The 18851-nt window shown below is 39.7% G+C and overlaps 1 protein-coding gene across 5 annotated transcripts in view; it reads left to right on the top strand.

The window, feature by feature from the left end:
• taf2 (TAF2 RNA polymerase II, TATA box binding protein (TBP)-associated factor) overlaps window positions 1-18851 on the top strand; it is a 72689-nt gene that overhangs the window by 17461 nt on the left and 36377 nt on the right. For 4 of the 5 annotated variants that reach the window (XM_051865309.1, XM_051865307.1, XM_051865306.1 and 1 more), the window contains exons 8-12: window positions 3447-3560; window positions 17504-17603; window positions 17732-17817; window positions 17932-18067; window positions 18264-18418. In XM_051865309.1, coding sequence (XP_051721269.1) covers window positions 3447-3560; window positions 17504-17603; window positions 17732-17817; window positions 17932-18067; window positions 18264-18418 — 591 coding nt within the window. The remainder of the gene's footprint in view (window positions 1-3446; window positions 3561-17503; window positions 17604-17731; window positions 17818-17931; window positions 18068-18263; window positions 18419-18851) is intronic. The other variant, XM_051865308.1, reaches the window with a different exon arrangement.

Below are 18851 nucleotides of genomic sequence, written 5' to 3'. Positions count from 1 at the left end.
TTGAGCAGTTTAGTCCAAATTTTCTAAAGAGAGACGATTGCTTTATATGATGAACAGATTGAATGTAGGCTTTTATTCATATATAAACATTGATCAGCGAAAATAATCAGTAAAATGTTTATATGTGAATAAACTAACACTAATCTGTACAAAACTAACAAAAATCTGTAAATCTATATGTAAAATTGTGACTGGTTTGAAAGTTAATAATAAAATGAACCGCAAAGTAGCACATTACATAGAAAAAGTGGTCTATTTTTTTTTTTGCAGTTACACTCCAGGACTTAATGCACAGATAATTTGACATACAGTATGAGATTTTGTTCCGTCCATTGCTATGGTTATCACTGTCAGTCGGATTCAATCATGCATTTAAATATGGTTGTCAATCCAGAAATTTACTTTGCAATGTGCAGTTAGCAGCATGAAAAATATATATTATATAGACTACAGAAAGTGAGCAAAGATCAGTGCCATTATAATCACTGAAGCTGAGAATTATTTCAGTTCAACACTAAGTACACAAAGCTGCACTCTTGCGAAAACTCACCTTATAATCAATGAAACTGTCTATGCTGTGCATTATACAGTGCATCCGGAAAGTATTCACAGTGCTTCACCTTTTCCACATTTTATGTTACAGCCTTATTCCAAAAGGGATTAAATTCTTTTTCTTTTTTTCTCAAAATTCTACAAACAATACCCCATAATGACAACGTGAAAGAATTTTGTTTAAAATCTTTGAAAATTTATTAAAAATAAAAAACGAAAAAATCACATGTACATAAGTATTCACAGCCTTTGCTATGACACTCAAAATTGAGCTCAGGTGCATCCTGTTACCACTGATCATCCTTGAAATGTTTCTACAACTTGACTGGAGTCCACCTGTAGTAAATACCGTTGATTGGACATGATTTGGAAAGGCACACACCTGTCTATATAAGCTATACAGTTAACAGTGCATGTCAGAGCACAAACCAAGCCATGAAGTCCAAGGAATTGCCTTAGACCTCTGATACAGGATTGTGTCGAGGCACAGATCTGGGGAAAGGTACAGAAAAATTCCTGCCGCATTGAAGGTCCCAATGAGCACAGTGAATTATCCGTAATTGGAAGAAGTTTGGAATCACCAGGACTCATCCTAGAGCGGGCTGCCAGGCCAAACTGAGTGATCGGGGGAGAAGGGCCTTAGTCAGGGAGGTGACCAAGAACCCGATGGTCACTCTGACAGAGCTCCAGCGTTTCTTTGTAGAGAGAGGAGAACCAACCATCTCTGCAACACTCCACCAATCAGGCCTGTATGGTACAATGGCCAGACGGAAGCCACTCCTCTGTGAAAGGCACATGACAGCCTGCCTGGAGTTTGCCAAAAGGCACCTGAAAGACTCTCAGACCATGAGATCAACAAAGATTGAACTCTTTGGCTTGAATAGCAAGTGTCATGTCTGGTGGAAACCAGGCACCGCTTATCACCTGGCCAAAACCATCCCTACAGTGAAGCATGGTGGTGGCAGCATCATGCTTTGGGGATGTTTTTCAGCAGCAGGAACTGGGAAACTAGTCAGGATCGAGGGAAAGATGAATGCAGCAATGTACAGAGACATCCTTGATGAAAACCTGCTCCAGAATGCTCTGGACCTCAGACTAGGGTGAAGGTTCATCTTCCAACAGGACAATGACCCTAAGCACACAGCCAAGATAATGAAGGAGCGGCTACGGGACAACTCTGTGAATGTCCTTGAGGGGTTCAGCCAGAGCCCAGACTTGAACCCGATTGAACATCTCTGGAGAGATCTGAAAATGGCTGTGCAACAACGCTCCCTATCCAACCTGATGGAGCTTTAGAGGCCCTGCAAAGAAGAATGTGAGAAACTGCCCAAGAATAGGTGTGCCAAGCTTGTAGCATCATACTCAAAAAGACTTGAGGCTGTAATCGGTGCCAAAGGTGCTTCAACAAAGTATTGAGCAAAGGCTGTAAATACTTATGTACATGTGATTTTTTTTTTTTTTTTTTTTTTTTTTTTTTTTTTTTAATAAATTTGCAAAGATTTCATACAAACTTCTTGGTAACACTTTAGTATAGGGAACACATTAACTATTAACTTTGTTAATTGTTGTTAAATTATTAACAATTGTCATTATGGGGTATTGTTTGTAGAATTTTGAGGTAAATAATGAATTTAATCCCTTTTGGAATAAGGCTGTAACATAAAAAAATGTGGAAAAAGTGAAGCGCTGTGGAAAAAGTGAAGCGCTGTGAATACTTTCCGGAAGCACTGTATATAGTACACTGTGTGCATAATTATTATGCAAGTTGATTTTCTGATCATATTTTTTTTCCCAGGCACATTTTACCAAGTCCAAACCACATCAATCTTAATAACTACTATTAATTTTGTATTTAATCATTTATAAGTGATATGTAATTGTTCATGAAGGCTGGAAATGAAAAATGCCTTATATTCAGGTGTGCATAATTATTAGGCAGGTTTTCTTTTACAGGCAAAATGAGCCAAAGAGATTTTACTCAGACTGAAAAGTAAAAAAATTATTAAATGCTCATAAGAAGGATGCAATACTAATGCAATACTAGAAATTGCAAAGTTAAGGCATGACCAATGGACTGCAAAACGCTCATTGGGTCAGCAGGGTCAGACAAAAACAGGTGGAGAAGAAAAAACACATTAACTGCAAAATAATTTAGAATTAAGGTGAATTGTGAAAGTGTGAAACCATCAGGAACCATAAAGACTCCAGCGCCACCATTTTTCAGAACTGCAACCTACCTGGAGTCTCCAGAAGTGCAAGTTGTCAGGATCTCAGAGACTTAAATCTCTTTTCTTTTTTTTCTTTTTTTTCTTTTTTTTGGCTCAGATTGCCTGAAAAAAAAAATATGATCAGAAAATCAACTTGCGTAATTATGCACGCAGTGTGTATACGCTGTGAATATATAGTATTATAATGAAAGTATTCGCAAGCATGCAGAACTCGCGCTAAACAAAAACTGCTATTCTGAGTGGCGTTGAGTGGACATTTAATCTGAATTTAATTTAATCATATCTGTTCAACAGATATGTCTGTGATTGGCTACAAAGCTCAAGGCTGTAAAAACATATAAATGTAAACCTTTGAGGCTCTTCACAGAGCACTTACACAAACACTCACGGGAGCGCTTTAAAGTGTTGTAAAGTAGCTGGCTATCAGCGGGTACCTGTACTGCAGAATGGCAGGTATCGTCACATTAAATGATCATATAAATCTAATACAAGGCACAAAGATTCATTTTGGTGGCCACCCATATATTTTAAATGCAGGAAAACCCTGCATTAGATGTGTACTTTTGTAGTTTTTTTGTGTATGTTTATTTCAAAGGCTTTGTTAACAGAAGCTACAATGTGATTTGATGCTCTGTTTGATTTTGTGTTTGTGTTTGTTCTTCTCAGTACCAACCTCCTGCACAGTGGTATGATCATAGATCAGACTCCTATAAGCAGGCGCTTTCTGGCTCAAGCTCTGGCCCAGCAGTTTTTTGGTTGCTTCATCTCTAGGATGTCCTGGTAAGTAGGTAGGAATGGTGAAACCTAGTAGTTTAATGTTTGCTGCCACCCAGAAAACTGCATATTGCAGCATTTTTGTTATACGTATAGAAGGCTTTATACAACAGTTCGTTCTGGTTCTCGAATCTGACTGGCTGAGAGGTCTTTCCAGCCATGCAATGTTATACCAGTATCGCCACAGGAACCATTTGACCGTTTGAATTACTCCGCCATCAGCATTCTCACAGCGAGTGTCATGGTGGATGAGCAAACCCACCATATTTTTATAGATACTACTGTTATTTTGTAACCAAATGTAGTTTTAAGAGTTTTTTTAAGGTGAGAATATAGTTGTTTAGACCTCAGATATGCGATTTGTAAGTACACATAGCGTCTATTTGAAAATTTGTTTAGACGCTTTCGGAGATGAGAGCTGCAGGCCATCAGCGACCGTTCAGCGCTCATGTACCCACAGAGAACAGCTTCATCTCGGCTAGTCCTTCAGGAATTTGCCACTGGCTCTTATGTAGATAGTGTTTAAACATGAGGTATAATTTGTTTTGGGTATATCGAACGGGCAGTCTTTGGTCTTATTAATCTATTACTTGTTCCAGAGCTAATAGATTTGGCTTAAGGGCTATATTAAGTTTCAGAACTTTATATTTACATTAAAATTAAATCCTGTACTAACTAGAGCGCTGCTTGTAAGTTTGACTGTTTTCTTGTGTTTATTTCCTATTTTACTTTTAATACAGTTTTAATTTAAATATTATTGTTCACTAAATAATATTTTATATAATTAACATGCTGTATTTTTTGGCATTGGGAGAGTCTGTTGGTGATTTCGACTTCAGTGAAAGTTACATTAATACGCCATGAGATGGCGGTAAAGACTGTCTTTATGAGTGAGTCAGTCAGTCGCAAAGACTTTTACATTGAAATGTACTGTTGAAACAAGGACGTTGTTTTTACTTTAAACATCTTATGAGATGCAACTGACAAATGCATTGACTAGTGCAGTCATGGGAATGTCTTAAATGTTAAAAGGACAAAGATATTGTCTTCAGCAGACATTCAAACTGTTATTGTGATTATAAATATAACATTGACCTGAAGAATATCAGCTACATGCAGGTAATACACTCGCTCAGGCGATCTCTCTCTCATAATACTCTACATATTACAGTGAGTTTCAATGAAACGACTCAACTTTCCTTCGTATGAAGGCAAAAAGATGCCTAAAAGATTTGCATACGCAGGGTAAGATTTGTGAAAGTGTACATAAGATTGCAAGCATAAATTAAATTTGCATGCGTGAGAGAAGGTTTGTAAAGATGTAAATCGACTTTAAAGTTTAAGAAAAAAAGATTTGCAGCATTTTACTGTTTTTTTTTTCTGTAAGTGTAATTAATGTATTGTGAAACTACAGCTTCATGCTAATGCAAAATAAATATGATCTGTATTCTTCTGACTTCCATTTTTCCACGCTTACACTTTTGGCACGTTTTTTCCACCAAAATATGGCCAAAAGAATTGCAAGCCTGTGAACAGTGATTTGCAAGCGAAAAAAAAATCACAAAACCGATTGACTGCGTGTAAAAACAAAAAACAAAAAAAAAAACAAAAAAAAACAAACAAACTGTAAATTTCTAAATGACTTGTGTAAGTACATAGAGCAAAAGTTCCTGAAATAGCCCAGTTTGTATAGTTGCGTCTTCTTTTACCTTCACTTATGGTTTTGGCACGATTTTTGGCAAGCGTGAGGAGGAAGGCGGGTCCAAATTCTTAATGTAGCCAATCAAAATAGGCTCTAGCTGACTCTCGATTTACTCTTATCTGATTGGTTCAATAAACACTCCAGACGCCAGAACACATCTTTATCGTCATTTGGCTCAGCATCATTCTCATTGCCAGAATAGTACGTTTAATGCATACGTACATGTTAAAATAAATAAATAACCATGATTGCTTAATAAGCTGTGCACCATTAGGCTGACTACCATGTGTTCATACTGAATTTCGAGCAGGTGTGTAAAGAAAATTTCTGTGTATTCAGTGCATGTATCCTGCTCATCATCATCGTCCTCAGCAGGCCATGATATTAGTTTTTAATATTGGTGCTGCTGAAAGTAGGCCTAGTATCTGTAGTAACTGCATGCATAATTTCACCTGTCTACTGATCAGGAGTGATTCCAGAATTATTATTATTATTATTATCATTATTATCTTATTAAAATGAGTTATAATATTTTTTTCCTTTAACATGTATTTTAAGGGCATCTCTAAATTATGAACCAATTATCATCAGTAATGCCACCGTGTAGCCACTAGATGGCTGAATAGCCCTATATATAAACATCAACATGGCTATGTGTATTCCCTGGTTGCTGGCTTTTGATTCAGACGTAATTAGTTACTTTGCATATGATTTTGCAATTGGATATGTATATTTAGACATTAATAAAGACAACTTTTTGTCAAAGTTGAGTTTTTTTTTTTTTTTTTTTTTTTTTTTTTTTGAAGTACCAGTTTTGCATTACAGTCAAACCTGGACACAGAGAAAGCATTTTGTTATTCATACTAGCTACATATAATAGCTTGACCAGTAACTCGAAAGTTATCAGAATCAATATTGACCGTGCGACCAGGACGATATGTAAGGAATAATTGACAATGGGCCATGGAATTCTTAGAAAATAACGCACACCTGAGGTGGTAATGAGCCTCATATTTGATTGGCTACACGAAGGACCCGCCTTCCTCCTCACGCTTGCAAAACTCAATGAGTGAGAGAATCGTGCCAAAACTATAAGCACAGGTAAAAGAAAGATGGAACTGTACAAATCATGCTATTTTGGGAATTTTATGTCCTACGTATTTGTCAAGCTTATTTTATGTGTGCACAATTTCCCTGCTTGAAAGGGAGGGAAACATCATCAACGGAGGCCTTAACTGGATTCCACTCTTCTTTTTTTATTGAAAAGCATCAAATAAGCCCACAGATAAAAGGAGAAAAACCTTTAACAGAAACAAAAATACAGAAAATGTAAATGAATTGTAAATAAAGCTTATTAAACATCTGTTTTTATCATCTGTTTTTATGAGTTCTTTGTATATTTTTTAACATGAAGCACTCTCAAATGATATTAACAAGCTTAATAAATTTAACGAGTATAATCTGCAACATACACAATCCAAAAAATTAACCTAAACACTTAAAATTACAATATGTGCATGTGAAATTAGATTTATCACATTATTTTAGCGATCTGTTTTAATCACATGTGGACTGAAGAAATAATTAACATCCCATTGTCAATTTCTCCCGTGATTAAGTCGAAATACAAACACGGGTATACAAATCAATACACTCATAACTTAATACCATTCAAATTTACAACAAAGAACTACATTTAGCTTTAAACAGTCACGTACTGAACAGTTAAAGTAGGTCACGAAACTTTCCGTGCCGAGCACAGACAGAGTTGCTGCGTCATCAACTGAATCGGCATCTGCAACCGCTATACCAGCATCATTCTGCTTCATTTAGAGATGCAAAGTGAATCATTAAAGTGCTCATCAGCTTCCACTCCGGGATTTGACGATGTTGAATGTCTGTGCACTTTTTTTCGTATTCAGCTCAGGAGTTTCAGCAGAGCTCGCCAGCCGCGTCTCCTCATAGCCCTGGATTTTTTTACCGTTTTTCTCTTTTTCGACCCTCGCTCCGATTGGCTAAGACTACTATAGTTATTTATTTACTTATTTTAATATTTTCTTCATGTTATTTATTTATTTGTTTATATTCTATTTGTAATTAATTTATATATCTTCCCCAGTTTGACTTGACACCTCCCACTCAATTTTCCTTGGATACAAGAGGAAATCGCAATGCTTAGAAGGCAAACTGCTTGGCACTACTAATTGTAGACAAGTTAGAATGTTCTACTAAATTACTTGCTCATTTGCTCTTCAATTGGAAGAAGGACCACCATTTGTCTGACGTCTCTGTGAAGAACAGTACTTAGGATCCTCTCTTTGCATCCTCTTGACACTGGATGGTTCTTAGTTGTTGCTTTTGAGGGCTTTGTGATAGGAACAGGGTAACTTGGGAAGGCTCGGACATTGACGTCTCTTACGACACCCTTGCTGTCTTGATTGACACTGATTACTCTGCCAAGTTTAAATTGCCCTCTGAGTACATTTTGATCCGCTATCCAGACAATGTCTCCAATTGCAACGTTCCTATGCATGGTATGCTACTTGGTCCTTAAGAATAAATTTGGACCTTCAAGCTGGCTTCAGTGTCTCCAGAACTTATCTACCACTGACTGCATTGCTTGGAGGCATTTGAATGGGTAACTGGAAAAGTCGAATGTTTTGACATCACCGCTTTGGGATGCTCGCCCCAGCAGTAGTGCATTTGGAGTTGCATACTGGATACAGTCTTCCTGGGCTTGCGCTCTGGCATCGATGGGCTGTTCGTTTGCGAGATTGGCTGCCATTTGAAGGGCTGTTTGGAACTCAGTGTAAGTGAGAGTAGACTCTACTCCACAGTTTTGGAGTGCCCTTTTTAGAATGCGCACTGCAGCCTCTGCAGCTCCATTCCTGTGTGGAGAATCGGCTGGATGGATTTTCCACATCCACTCCGTTCCATTTTGTGCGGCCGTTTCTTCTAGAGCGGACTTGTCGATGCCCTCCAGGAATTTGTAAATCTCCTGTAGAACCGGTCTTGCGCCGATGAAATTGGTGCCTGGATCCGAATAGATCTTCTTAGGATAGCCCCTAACTGCAGCAAATCTTTGGAAGGCCTTTAAGAAACTTTCAGTCGATTGGGTGTTGGCCAGCTCTGCGTGGATTGCTCTGCTTGACATACAGCAAAAGACAACACCCCAGACCTTCATAGAAGCTCTTTTCTTAACATCATCTTTCACAAGGTAGGGTCCAAAGAGATCTACTGTTGTAAACTCGAAGGGTGCAGCAGGCTGCGATCTCTCTGGTGATAAATCACCCATCACTTGTTGCCATTTCTTTGCTTTGGTCCTCCGACACTGAACACAGCTGTCAACAACCTTTTGGGCTATTCTTCTACCCCTGATGACCCAAGCCTGCCTCCTCATCCTAAGTAAAGTTTTGGCCAAACCTCCGTGGCTTTCTCTGTGAGATTCTCGGGCTAGCAGTGTGGACACCCATGCGTTGTAGGGAAGGATTGGAACGCTAACTTGATCTTCTTTAAAGACTTGCACTCTTCCACCACAAACCAATAGCCCAGAGTCTAGATCCTTATAGACTACCAGCCTGTCTCTGGTGGTGTTCGGGAAGGTTATACCTTCTTGTGCAGCAAGGAAAATGTCTCGTAGGGCATCTTCTCTTTCTCTCACTGAGATGGTTCTTTTTGAAGAGACTGCCTCCCACTTTGGGTTGTTGAGGGTCCGATTCCTGCCAAGGAACTTTTTCACTGCTCTCCAAACCCACGCTACTGTTTTAACTAGTCTGGATAGATCACTGAACTGCTCCATATCAAATAACTTTTGGACAGCTGATCCTGCAGGTGGTCTCCTGGGATGTGTTTGGACTTGGATAAGATCCTCATTTTGCCTTGATAACTCAGCTGGTTCCTGCTGTTTTGCTTTAGACCTTGTCAGTGCAGCTGCAAATGCCTTCTTTTGAAGCTTACTGATGCTTTCTCGGGCAGTAGCTGCTAGATCCTTTGCTGACTTGATTGGCCATTCATCTGCTGGTCAGCTCAGGAACTTTGGCCCATTTTGCCACTCTGAATTTTCATCAAGATTTTGAGGATTAGCCCCCCTAGTGATCACATCAGCAATGTTCTGCGGACCTGGTATCCACCACCATTCTTGCACCTTCGTAATTCCTTGGATTTCTCCAATCCTGTTAGCGAAGAATGTCTTATAGCCATAGCTTTCTCGCTGTATAGCGCCAAAGACTGTTTGGCTATCAACCAAGTGGTACCACTTTCCAACTCGAATTTGGCTATGCTGCTCAAAGTACTTCCGCAGCCGTAAAGCAAACACTGCTCCGCACATCTCTGCTTTAACAGCGTCTCCTTTGTGGTCTAATGGAGTCAGTTTGGCTTTAGACTCCACAAGCTTGGTGATTGAGCCCTGATCAGAGTTCCATCTGAGGTACATTACTGCACCATAAGCATTTTCGCTTCCATCTGAAAAGGTTATCGCCCAGGGTTCATCATTGGAATTTGTAGGAGTTAAAGCTCTAGTGAATTTAATCTGGCCAAGCTGGACGTATTCCTCAAAGAGCTTAACCGCATCTTCTCTAAGACCATCCGAGAGGGCAGTGTCCCAACTTTCACTGACTGGAACCCTTCCATCCTTTGCCTCTTGGAAAGCTCTGCGGACTAGAATTGCCCCCTTCTGCTTGGCGGGAGTCACTAGACCTACTGGATCATACACACCTGATATCGGACTCAACAACTCCCTTCGTGTCAGTGGGTTTGGTGTTTGGGTTCTGACTTGCTCTTGAGAGAGATTCTGACCAAGCCTCATTTTCTTTTTTCTCTTTGAGAAATTGATTGATGTCATCACACGGAACTTGTCATCTTTCACATCATAGCCCAGGCCAAGTGCTTTATTGTCGTCATCATCGTGCATTTGGTTTGGTAGAACTATGATTTTTTTCTTTGGTTCCAGAGGGGTCACTTTCAGACTCACCCCTCCCACTTTGACCTGAGAAGACCCATGGCTTAAGAAGAAATCCTCCTGCCTTCAAGATCAGCTCCACATTTGCTACGATGGACTTCAGCTGGTGAAAGTCGTTGTGGGACGTGAGAATGTCGTCAACATAGCTGTCTCGATTGGAGCACTCTGCGCTCTTCCTCAAGGTGAGCAAAGGATGGCAAATTAGCAGTTTCACGCATTGCCAGCTGCGCGATGCACCCTGCTGGCTTGTCTCCAATGTTGACTCGTGTGACCGCGTATTCCTCCAGCTCCTCATTTTCAGAGTTCCGCCAAAGGAATCTGTGTAGATGCATTTCACGGTCCTCTAACCAAACGGAATTGTACATCTTCTTGATGTCTCCTAATGCCGCGTACACTCTGCTCCTGAACCTAAGCAGGACAGCACGTATCTGATTAAGAAAGCCTGGGCCTTTCACTAACAAATCGTTCATGCTGACACCTCTGAATCTTTGGCTGCTGTTCCAGACAAGCCTCACTGGTGTGACTGAGTGAGGGTTAGGAGCAATAAAATGGCTTACATACTACATAGGCCCATTCCAATTAGCAATTGTGTCTTTGGATAACTTTACTGCAGCCCCTCTGTCGAGCATGTCCTGCACTTGAGCACTTCAGGCAGCCTTCCATTCAGGTTCTTTGGTTAGCTGTTTCTCCATCCTCAAGAATGTAGCCTCAACTGCACTCCTGTTGTCTGGCAAGGAAGCTGGGTCCTCCAACCAAGGATATTTTGTGTGCCAGTGTGGCTCTTTGCTGTGGTTGTCTTCCCTGATGTAAGTGAGGCCTTCTCTTACAATTTCGAGCTCCCTCTCCTCAGCGGCACCCACCACATTTAGGCTCACATGCTGCGCAGATGGAATCCCACTTCCACCACTCCAGAAAATCTCGGGTGCTGGTTGGTGTGCTTGATTCATGAAATCTGGCTAACGGCTTGTTTGGTGGATGGTACTCCGTTACTTCCTCATACTTCACAGCTGCCATTCTCATTGACCTTGCGAAGTGCGTTTTGGACCTGTGAGCCGATACAGCAACCTCTTCGAAAAGCTTGGGGTGAGTTCCTCCAACCGTCTTTCCCAGTGGACCGTCCCATAGAACTAGGTCTCCAACCACTCGGACCCTCTGTGGGGCTAACTGGCCTTCTCGATGGCTTTATAAGCAGTTCTACTTTTAGACTACTTTAGGCCTCGCAAGTTCGATGAGGGGAACATCTGTAAAGAAATTTTGCAATCGCTCAGGTGGCACTGTTTTGTGAATCTCGGCAATGCTTTCTAATCCATAGCAAGCCAACTGATGTGACCTGAGAGTGCCCTGGAGAGTTTTTACTCTGATAAACTTATACTTTTAGTAGATACTGCTTGGTCTTTACGTGAACTTTCATCCCTCCGACTCCATGGATGACAACAGTGATTCTTTCACCTCTGAGGTTCAGATGATTTGCAGCACTGTGTGTTATGTAATTAGTGTCTGATGCTAAGTCAATTAATGTCCCAATTTTCTGTCCAGCATTAGCTGTCACATTGAGAAGCATCATGATTACTGGCAGTTCCAGCAACCCACCTTCTGCTAGTAAACTTGGCTTATCTTTTGTCACATTGAACGCTCTTGCTGCAGTGTTTGAGAACACACTTCAGCATTGCTGTGCTAAGTCTGGTGGAAGTTTACTGAGGAAGTCTAATTGATCTTTTGTGTAGTTCTTCCTGCCTTTGCCTCCTTCAGGACGAAGCTTGCGCTTTTTCTGAATAGCACTGCTTTCCTTTCTTTCAGCATTTGGGCATAAATAATAGTGATGCTCAGAAACGCTCTCTTCTTCACAGTCTTGGTTTTTGCATAGATAGGTGGGTTTGCAGAATGAATGGTCCTCGTGGACTTCGAGACATCTATTACAAGCTCCCAGTTTTCTTACTGCAGCCTTCTTGTCCGCTAGCTTTAGTGACCGGAACTGTTTGCAGAAGTAGAGCTTCCTTTTGTGTTTAAAGTCACCACAGACAACACACCCTGATTGGTCGCTGCTTGATTTTGTGGACTTTGTTCTTGCCTACCTTGGCTCGGTTCTTGACTCCCTTCTGTTTGGTACCTCATCCCTTAGCTGTTCGAGCTGCTCTTAAATGCACTCTTGCTTTTTGAGGAATGCTAACAGATTATCAAACCGGTTGTCTGGTGTGACGGAGCTTTGCTGATCAGAAATGTGAACAAGCCACTCCTTCTTGAGAGACTCAGGTAGTTTTCCTTCAATTGACTTTGTCACTAAAGGATTTTTAATAGCGCCAGTGTTTCCAAGGTCAGTCAAATCTCCAAGTGCCTTTTCTACTGCTTGAATTAATTCGACTATTTTCCGTGGCTGGTGACTTCTGATAGCAGGGATTTTTTTGCAATTCCTCCACTATTTCAATAGCAATAGCTGTCACGTTTCCGTAACGGTTTTCCAAGACACGGAAAATGTCATCTGCTGTATTGTAAGTGGTGAGGCGAAGATCTCTTACAATCCTCTCTTCGAGACTGTCAAGCACCTGAATCTTTTTAACCTTTTTGGAACCTGTAGGCTCACCCTGCTTCTGAAGCGCTTCCCAGTCTCTCTTCCACCTGTGAAAGTCACGTTTGTTACCAGTGAACTTTGGGAGGGATGTGGGCTTTAACTTAATTGTTGCCACAGGGTAGCTATAGATTGTTTGTGGAGGTGTTATCTTCTCTGCCTCCTCCTCTCGTCTCGCACGAATGAAATCAGCTTTTCTCGAAACTAATCTGGTAACGTTGAGTTCGAGACTCCTCAGGCCCTGGTGGAAGTTATTTTGATCACCTGATGGGATGCACCGCTGCCACCGGCTGTACAGGTCTTTTGCAGTCTTTACTAAATTTTGAAGGTGACTGAGCATGAAGTCGCATGCTTCGTGATTGCCATCTGGAACTACTGCTGCGACTCTTTCACTTTCAGCTCCAGCAACCTGCAGTGCTGTGGACAGTTCAAGATCTCCATACTTGGCCCAGAGACTTTCTTGAAGAAGACCTTTAATTTCTTTCAGTTTTAACTCACACTCGCTTGCAGTCTTTTCAAGGTCGGGTTTTTGCTGTTCTGTTAACACAGCTGACTTGTCTGTGTCCAGCTCCGCCTCTAATTCTGCGACGATGCCCACTTCAAGATCATCATTTGCTTCCATTACTTTCTCTGCTTGCTTTGTGAGTTTATTTAAACTGTCCTGAAGATCCTCTTCTGTCATTTCTTGATAAGCTCTGGTTATGGTGTTGATTAGTCGTGTGAATGCTCTTTTTTTCCACTGTCCTTTCTGCTTTGAGCTGCTCGAGTGACTTCCCGGTCGCTTGCTCGGCCATTTTGATTTCAGTTAATGTTGGGAAGGAATATATAATTCTTCAAACAGTGTCTCTTGTCTCTTTAAGTTTTACAGGTTTCCAGCTGCTACTGGTTTCCCGGTTTTTCACTGTCAAGCTTATTTTATGTGTGCACAATTTCCCTGCTTGAAAGGGAGGGTAACATCATCAACGGAGGCCTTAACTGGATTCCACTCTTCTTTTTTATTGAAAAGCATCAAATAAGCCAACAGAAGAAAGGTGAAAAACCTTTAACAGAAACAAAAATACAGAAAATGTAAATGAATTGTAAATAAAGCTTATTAAACATCTGTTTTTATCATCTGTTTTTATGAGTTCTTTGTATATTTTTTAACATGAAGCACTCTCAAATGATATTAACAAGCTTAATAAACTTAACGAGTATAATCTGCGACATACACAATCCAAAAAATTAACCTAAACACTTAAAATTACAATATGTGCATGTGAAATTAGATTTATCACATTATTTTAGCAATCTGTTTTAATCACATGTGGACTGAAGAAATAATTAACATCCCATCGTCAATTTCTTCCGTGATTAAGTCAAAATACAAACATGGATATACAAATCAATACACTCATAACTTAATACCATTAAAATTTACAACAAAGAACTACATTTAGCTTTAAACAGTCACGTATTGAACAGTTAAAGTAGGTCACGACAGCACAGACAGAGTTGCTGTGTCATCAACTGAATCGGCGTCTGCCGCTATACCAGCATCATTCTGCTTCATTTACAGATGCAAAGTGAATTATTAAAGTGCTCACCGGCTTCCACTCCTGGATTTGACGATGTTGCATGTCTGTGCACTTTCTTTTTCATATTCAGCTCAGGAGTTTCAGCAGAGCTCGCCAGCCCTGGATTTTTTTCCGTTTTCCTCTTTTCCGCCCCTCGCTCCGATTGGCTAAGACTACTATAGTTATTTATTTACTTTTTTTTATATTTTCTTCGTTATTTATTTATTTGTTTATATTCTATTTGTAATTAATTTATATATCTTTCCCAGTTTGACTTGACAGTATTTACACAACAGTTCATTTAGACATTTACAGTTTATTTTCTTTTACACAAAGGTTGGTTATACGCGGTCAGTCTTTTTTGCAGTTTCTGACTCCGTTGTTTTCACTTGCAAATCGCTGTTCACAGGCCTGCAATTCTTTTTTTTTTTTCGCTGTATTTTGGTGGAGAAAAAAAAAAAAGTGCCAGAAGTGTAAGCGTGAAAAAATGGAAGTCAGAAGAATACAGATCATATTTATTTTGTGTTAGCATGAAGCTGCAGTTTCACAATACATTAATTACACTTACAAAATGCTGCAAATCTTTTTTTCTTTACACTTGAAAGGCGATTTACACCTTTACAAAACTTCTCTTGAGCATGCGAATTTAATTTACGCTTGCAATCTTATGTGCACTTTGACAAATCTTACCCTGTGCATGCAAATCTTTTAGGCATCTGAAGTGACGTTTTAGAATTAGTAACGGAGGTTGGGCTCAACTGTTAAACTGTCAACCTGAGATTTGAATATGTGGTGGAAGGAAGTAGATTCTCACAAAAGAGGGTTTTGTAAAGACACTCCATTGTTGTTCTTATTTTTTTACACTTGCGCCATTGAACTGTTGTATGAACACAGTATCTCACTCGTAGCCATGCGATATGGCTGTATATCAGCACACTGTGATTGCCTGCAGCCTCGTGCCTATAGCCGAATCACAGCCGTGCTAATTAACAGCCATATCGCACAGCTACTCATGTGATACTGTTCATATATACTTTTTTAAACATGAATGGTTGCAGAACCTTGCAAGAAATCCAGTATTTATTGAACCAGTAACGCCTGGCTACATGATGGAATGTTTTTGTTTCAGTAAGCATTCGATTCTTACATTCGATTCCAAGCCTAGGATATTGTGCAGGTTTATTATTTTATATCTTTGTAATTTTTTTTTAATCCTAATGACAATAGGATTATTTGATTTTTATTAGATTTTTCCTCGCATAGTTTTAGTGAACCCACCATGCCATTTTGTCACTCACAAAATCAACAAGATAAACCAGATATCTGTCTCCCTTTAAAGGGGACCTATTATGCTCCTTTTCACAAGATGTACTATGTAAGATGTAATAAGATCCCCAGAATGTGTCTGTGAAGTTTCAGCTCAAAAAACCTCACAGATCATTTATTATAGCTTGTCAAGTTTGCACCTATTTGGGTGTGAGCAAAAACATGCCATTTTTATGTCCCTTTAAATGCAAATGAGCAGCTGTTCCCAACCCTCTTTCCAGAAGAGGGCGGAGCTTTAACAGCTTGTGCTTCGGTTGCTTAACATCCTTAAGCTGGATGGTCTCTCTCTCTGCATTGAATTTTGAGCGTCATAACTTTGCAGATGTTGTTTATGCTGAAACAGGAACATTACACACTAACTGAAGTAAAAAAAAAAGTGAAATCATAATCAAGGACACCTTTAAAACTGCACCACACACATTATGGTTTTGTTCTCATATATTTTCATTTTGGTGGCTTAAAGGGATAGTTCAAAATTCATTCATTTACTCAGCCCGAAGGTGTCTAGACCTGTATGAATTACTTTCTTCTGCTGAACACAAAAGAAGATATTTTAAAGAATATAGGTAACCAAACAGTTGATGGAACCCATAGTATGGAAAAAAATACTATGGAAGTCAACAGTGTCCCAGCAGCTGTTTGGTTACAGACATTCTTCCAAATATCTTGTGTTCAGCAGAAGAAAGAAATTCATAGAGGTTTGGAACAACTTGAGGGTGAGTAAATGATGAGAGAATTTTATTTTTTGAGCGAGATGCAAAGGTCACAAATGTCCTTTTAATTCCATATAAAGCCACTACTCACCGGACCACTGGGGGGTAACAAATCTTCTTGCCAAAAGCAGTTTTATTTCACATTTGGTGCTTGTTGAATGCTCATTTTGGTCCCTGGCTTTATTTTCAAACTCCACATAATCTATGAACATTACCTTTGTCCTTGAGGAAGACATTTTTAGACTGTGCTTGTTTAAAAATGTGTTAGGTCTTTGATAGAGAAATTGCTGATGAAGGTAGTATGATCATCACAGAGTCTTTTTTAGCCTGATTTCACTTTTTTCTTTTCACTGCTCTAGTTTTGGACTACTTGTTTGTCTTTCATTGTTTTATTGTCAAGCTTGGTAGATCCCTGTCTGTTTTTCTGTTCTGCATCATAAAGACAATTTCTCCCCTCGTGCTGGCTCTCTAACTGAAGTACTCTTCGTGTGTGTGTGTGTGTGTGTGTGTGTGTGTGTGTGTGTGCGCATGCCCGAGAGAGTGTGAGGTCCATTTGGTCAGATGCTGTAGTTCTTTGTCCAAAGCTTTGATTACTTCTTACAATAAACCCTTGTGTGGTAAGTGTCTGAAATCTGAATCAGATGTGAAGGTTTCTATAGCAGAATTTATTTATTTATTTCATGTTTTGAGCTTGTACGAGTCCCAGCTGGACAAACTGAAGTTGCTTTGAAATGGAGAACAGTCGTCTGCCTACAATTAATGATGTTGCTTAATGCCGTTTAACCCTGTAATTGAAGACAGTGGGTTTACAGTGAGCAGTCTCTAGCATTGCCAGTGAAATCCATTCAAACACACTTGCTCATGTCTTTGCATGACCAGATCGTGAGCTCAGATTTTAAAAACAAAATATGGCTCCTGTCAAGTCAAGTCACCTTTATTTATATAGCGCTTTTTACAATGTAGATTGTGTCAAAGCAGCTTTACATTGATAACTGGTACATTATTTGGCTGCACAGCAGCTCTTAAAAGAATAGTGTCAATGCAGGCAGATCAACTCCTGTGTAAACTAAAATTGTTCTGTCAGATGATTTCATAGCAATTTAATAAGAAAGTTGTTTATTTTGAATCGCAGGTCTGATGAGTGGGTTTTGAAGGGAATTTCAGGATACATTTATGGCCTCTACCTGAAGAAAACATTTGGAGTCAATGAGTATCGTCACTGGATTAAGGAGGTATAAAGTAAAGTGGTCGACAAAGGAGAGATAATGCTTTTCAAATCGGCCAAGTGGATATTTTTATATGCCCAAATGTCTATTTTTCAAATGCTGAACTGTTTGTCTGTTACTCTCTTAACCTACAGGAACTGGACAAGATTGTGGATTATGAGCTAAAAATGGGCGGCGTCCTGCTGCACCCCACCTTTTCTGGAGGAAAAGAAAAAGACAAGTTATAACCTCACCTTTATCACTGTTTATAAATTATACACACTCATTCAAACTTGCACAAAAGATGTTGTTTCACACAGAGTGAGAAAGATATTATGTATTTTTTTCCTTTCAGTCCAACTCCCCACCTTCACTTTTCCATCAGACACCCCCACACATTGTCCTGGGAATATTACAAGATGTTCCAATGCAAAGCCCACCTGGTCATGAGGCTCATCGAAAACCGAATTAGCATGGAATTCATGTTGCAGGTATAGGAAATGAAACACCCCTCATTTAAGAAAGGAAGTGGTATATTTCATGGTGATTACATCCTGAATAGGTTCCTCTCAAATTCTTAGATCACCCACACAAATTGATTTGCAGCTAGTTCTCTATATTAAATTTTCATTGTCCTTATGGTTAATTATAAACTGGGCATTCAAAGGCATTCAAATCTCTCTTCAGGTGTTTAACAAGCTCTTGAGTCTGGCCAGCACAGCCTCATCTCAGAAATATCAGTCTCACATGTGGAGCCAGATGCTGGTATCCACCTCTGGATTCCTCAAATCCATTTCCAACGTGTCAGGGAAGGACATCGGACCCCTCATCAAGCAATGGGTGTATCCTTCAAATGCGCAGCCTTTATGTGGAGTGAAGTTATATTTCTTGATTTTTTTCGTGGCTCCTAGGAATACTTGTTTCTGATTGGTCAGTTGCTGCATTCTGCCATCAAATATGTTGAATAATTACTGCAAAACTGTATTAGCTATGCTACGTCTCCTTTAAGACTTGTCAGTAAGTGACCACTGATATGATTGGTTAATGTCAGAGATGTAAATACACTGTTTGAACTGGATGCATCAAAACAGATGTTAAAAGGTTACTCTTTCCTTTTCCATTTGTCCAGTTGTCAGGAGTAGCTCATCAGGGTCCCTGTGGGTCTGTAAAAAAAGTCTTAAGTCTTAACTTCAGTTATCAAATTTAAGGCCATAAAAAGTATGAAATATTTTAGTTCTTAATTATTATTTCAAGAAGTCTTAAATTTGGGGATGG

This window comes from Ctenopharyngodon idella, chromosome 16, assembly GCF_019924925.1.
Source record: "Ctenopharyngodon idella isolate HZGC_01 chromosome 16, HZGC01, whole genome shotgun sequence".
Lineage (NCBI taxonomy): Eukaryota > Metazoa > Chordata > Actinopteri > Cypriniformes > Xenocyprididae > Ctenopharyngodon > Ctenopharyngodon idella.
This window is presented reverse-complemented; position numbering and strand designations above follow the sequence as displayed.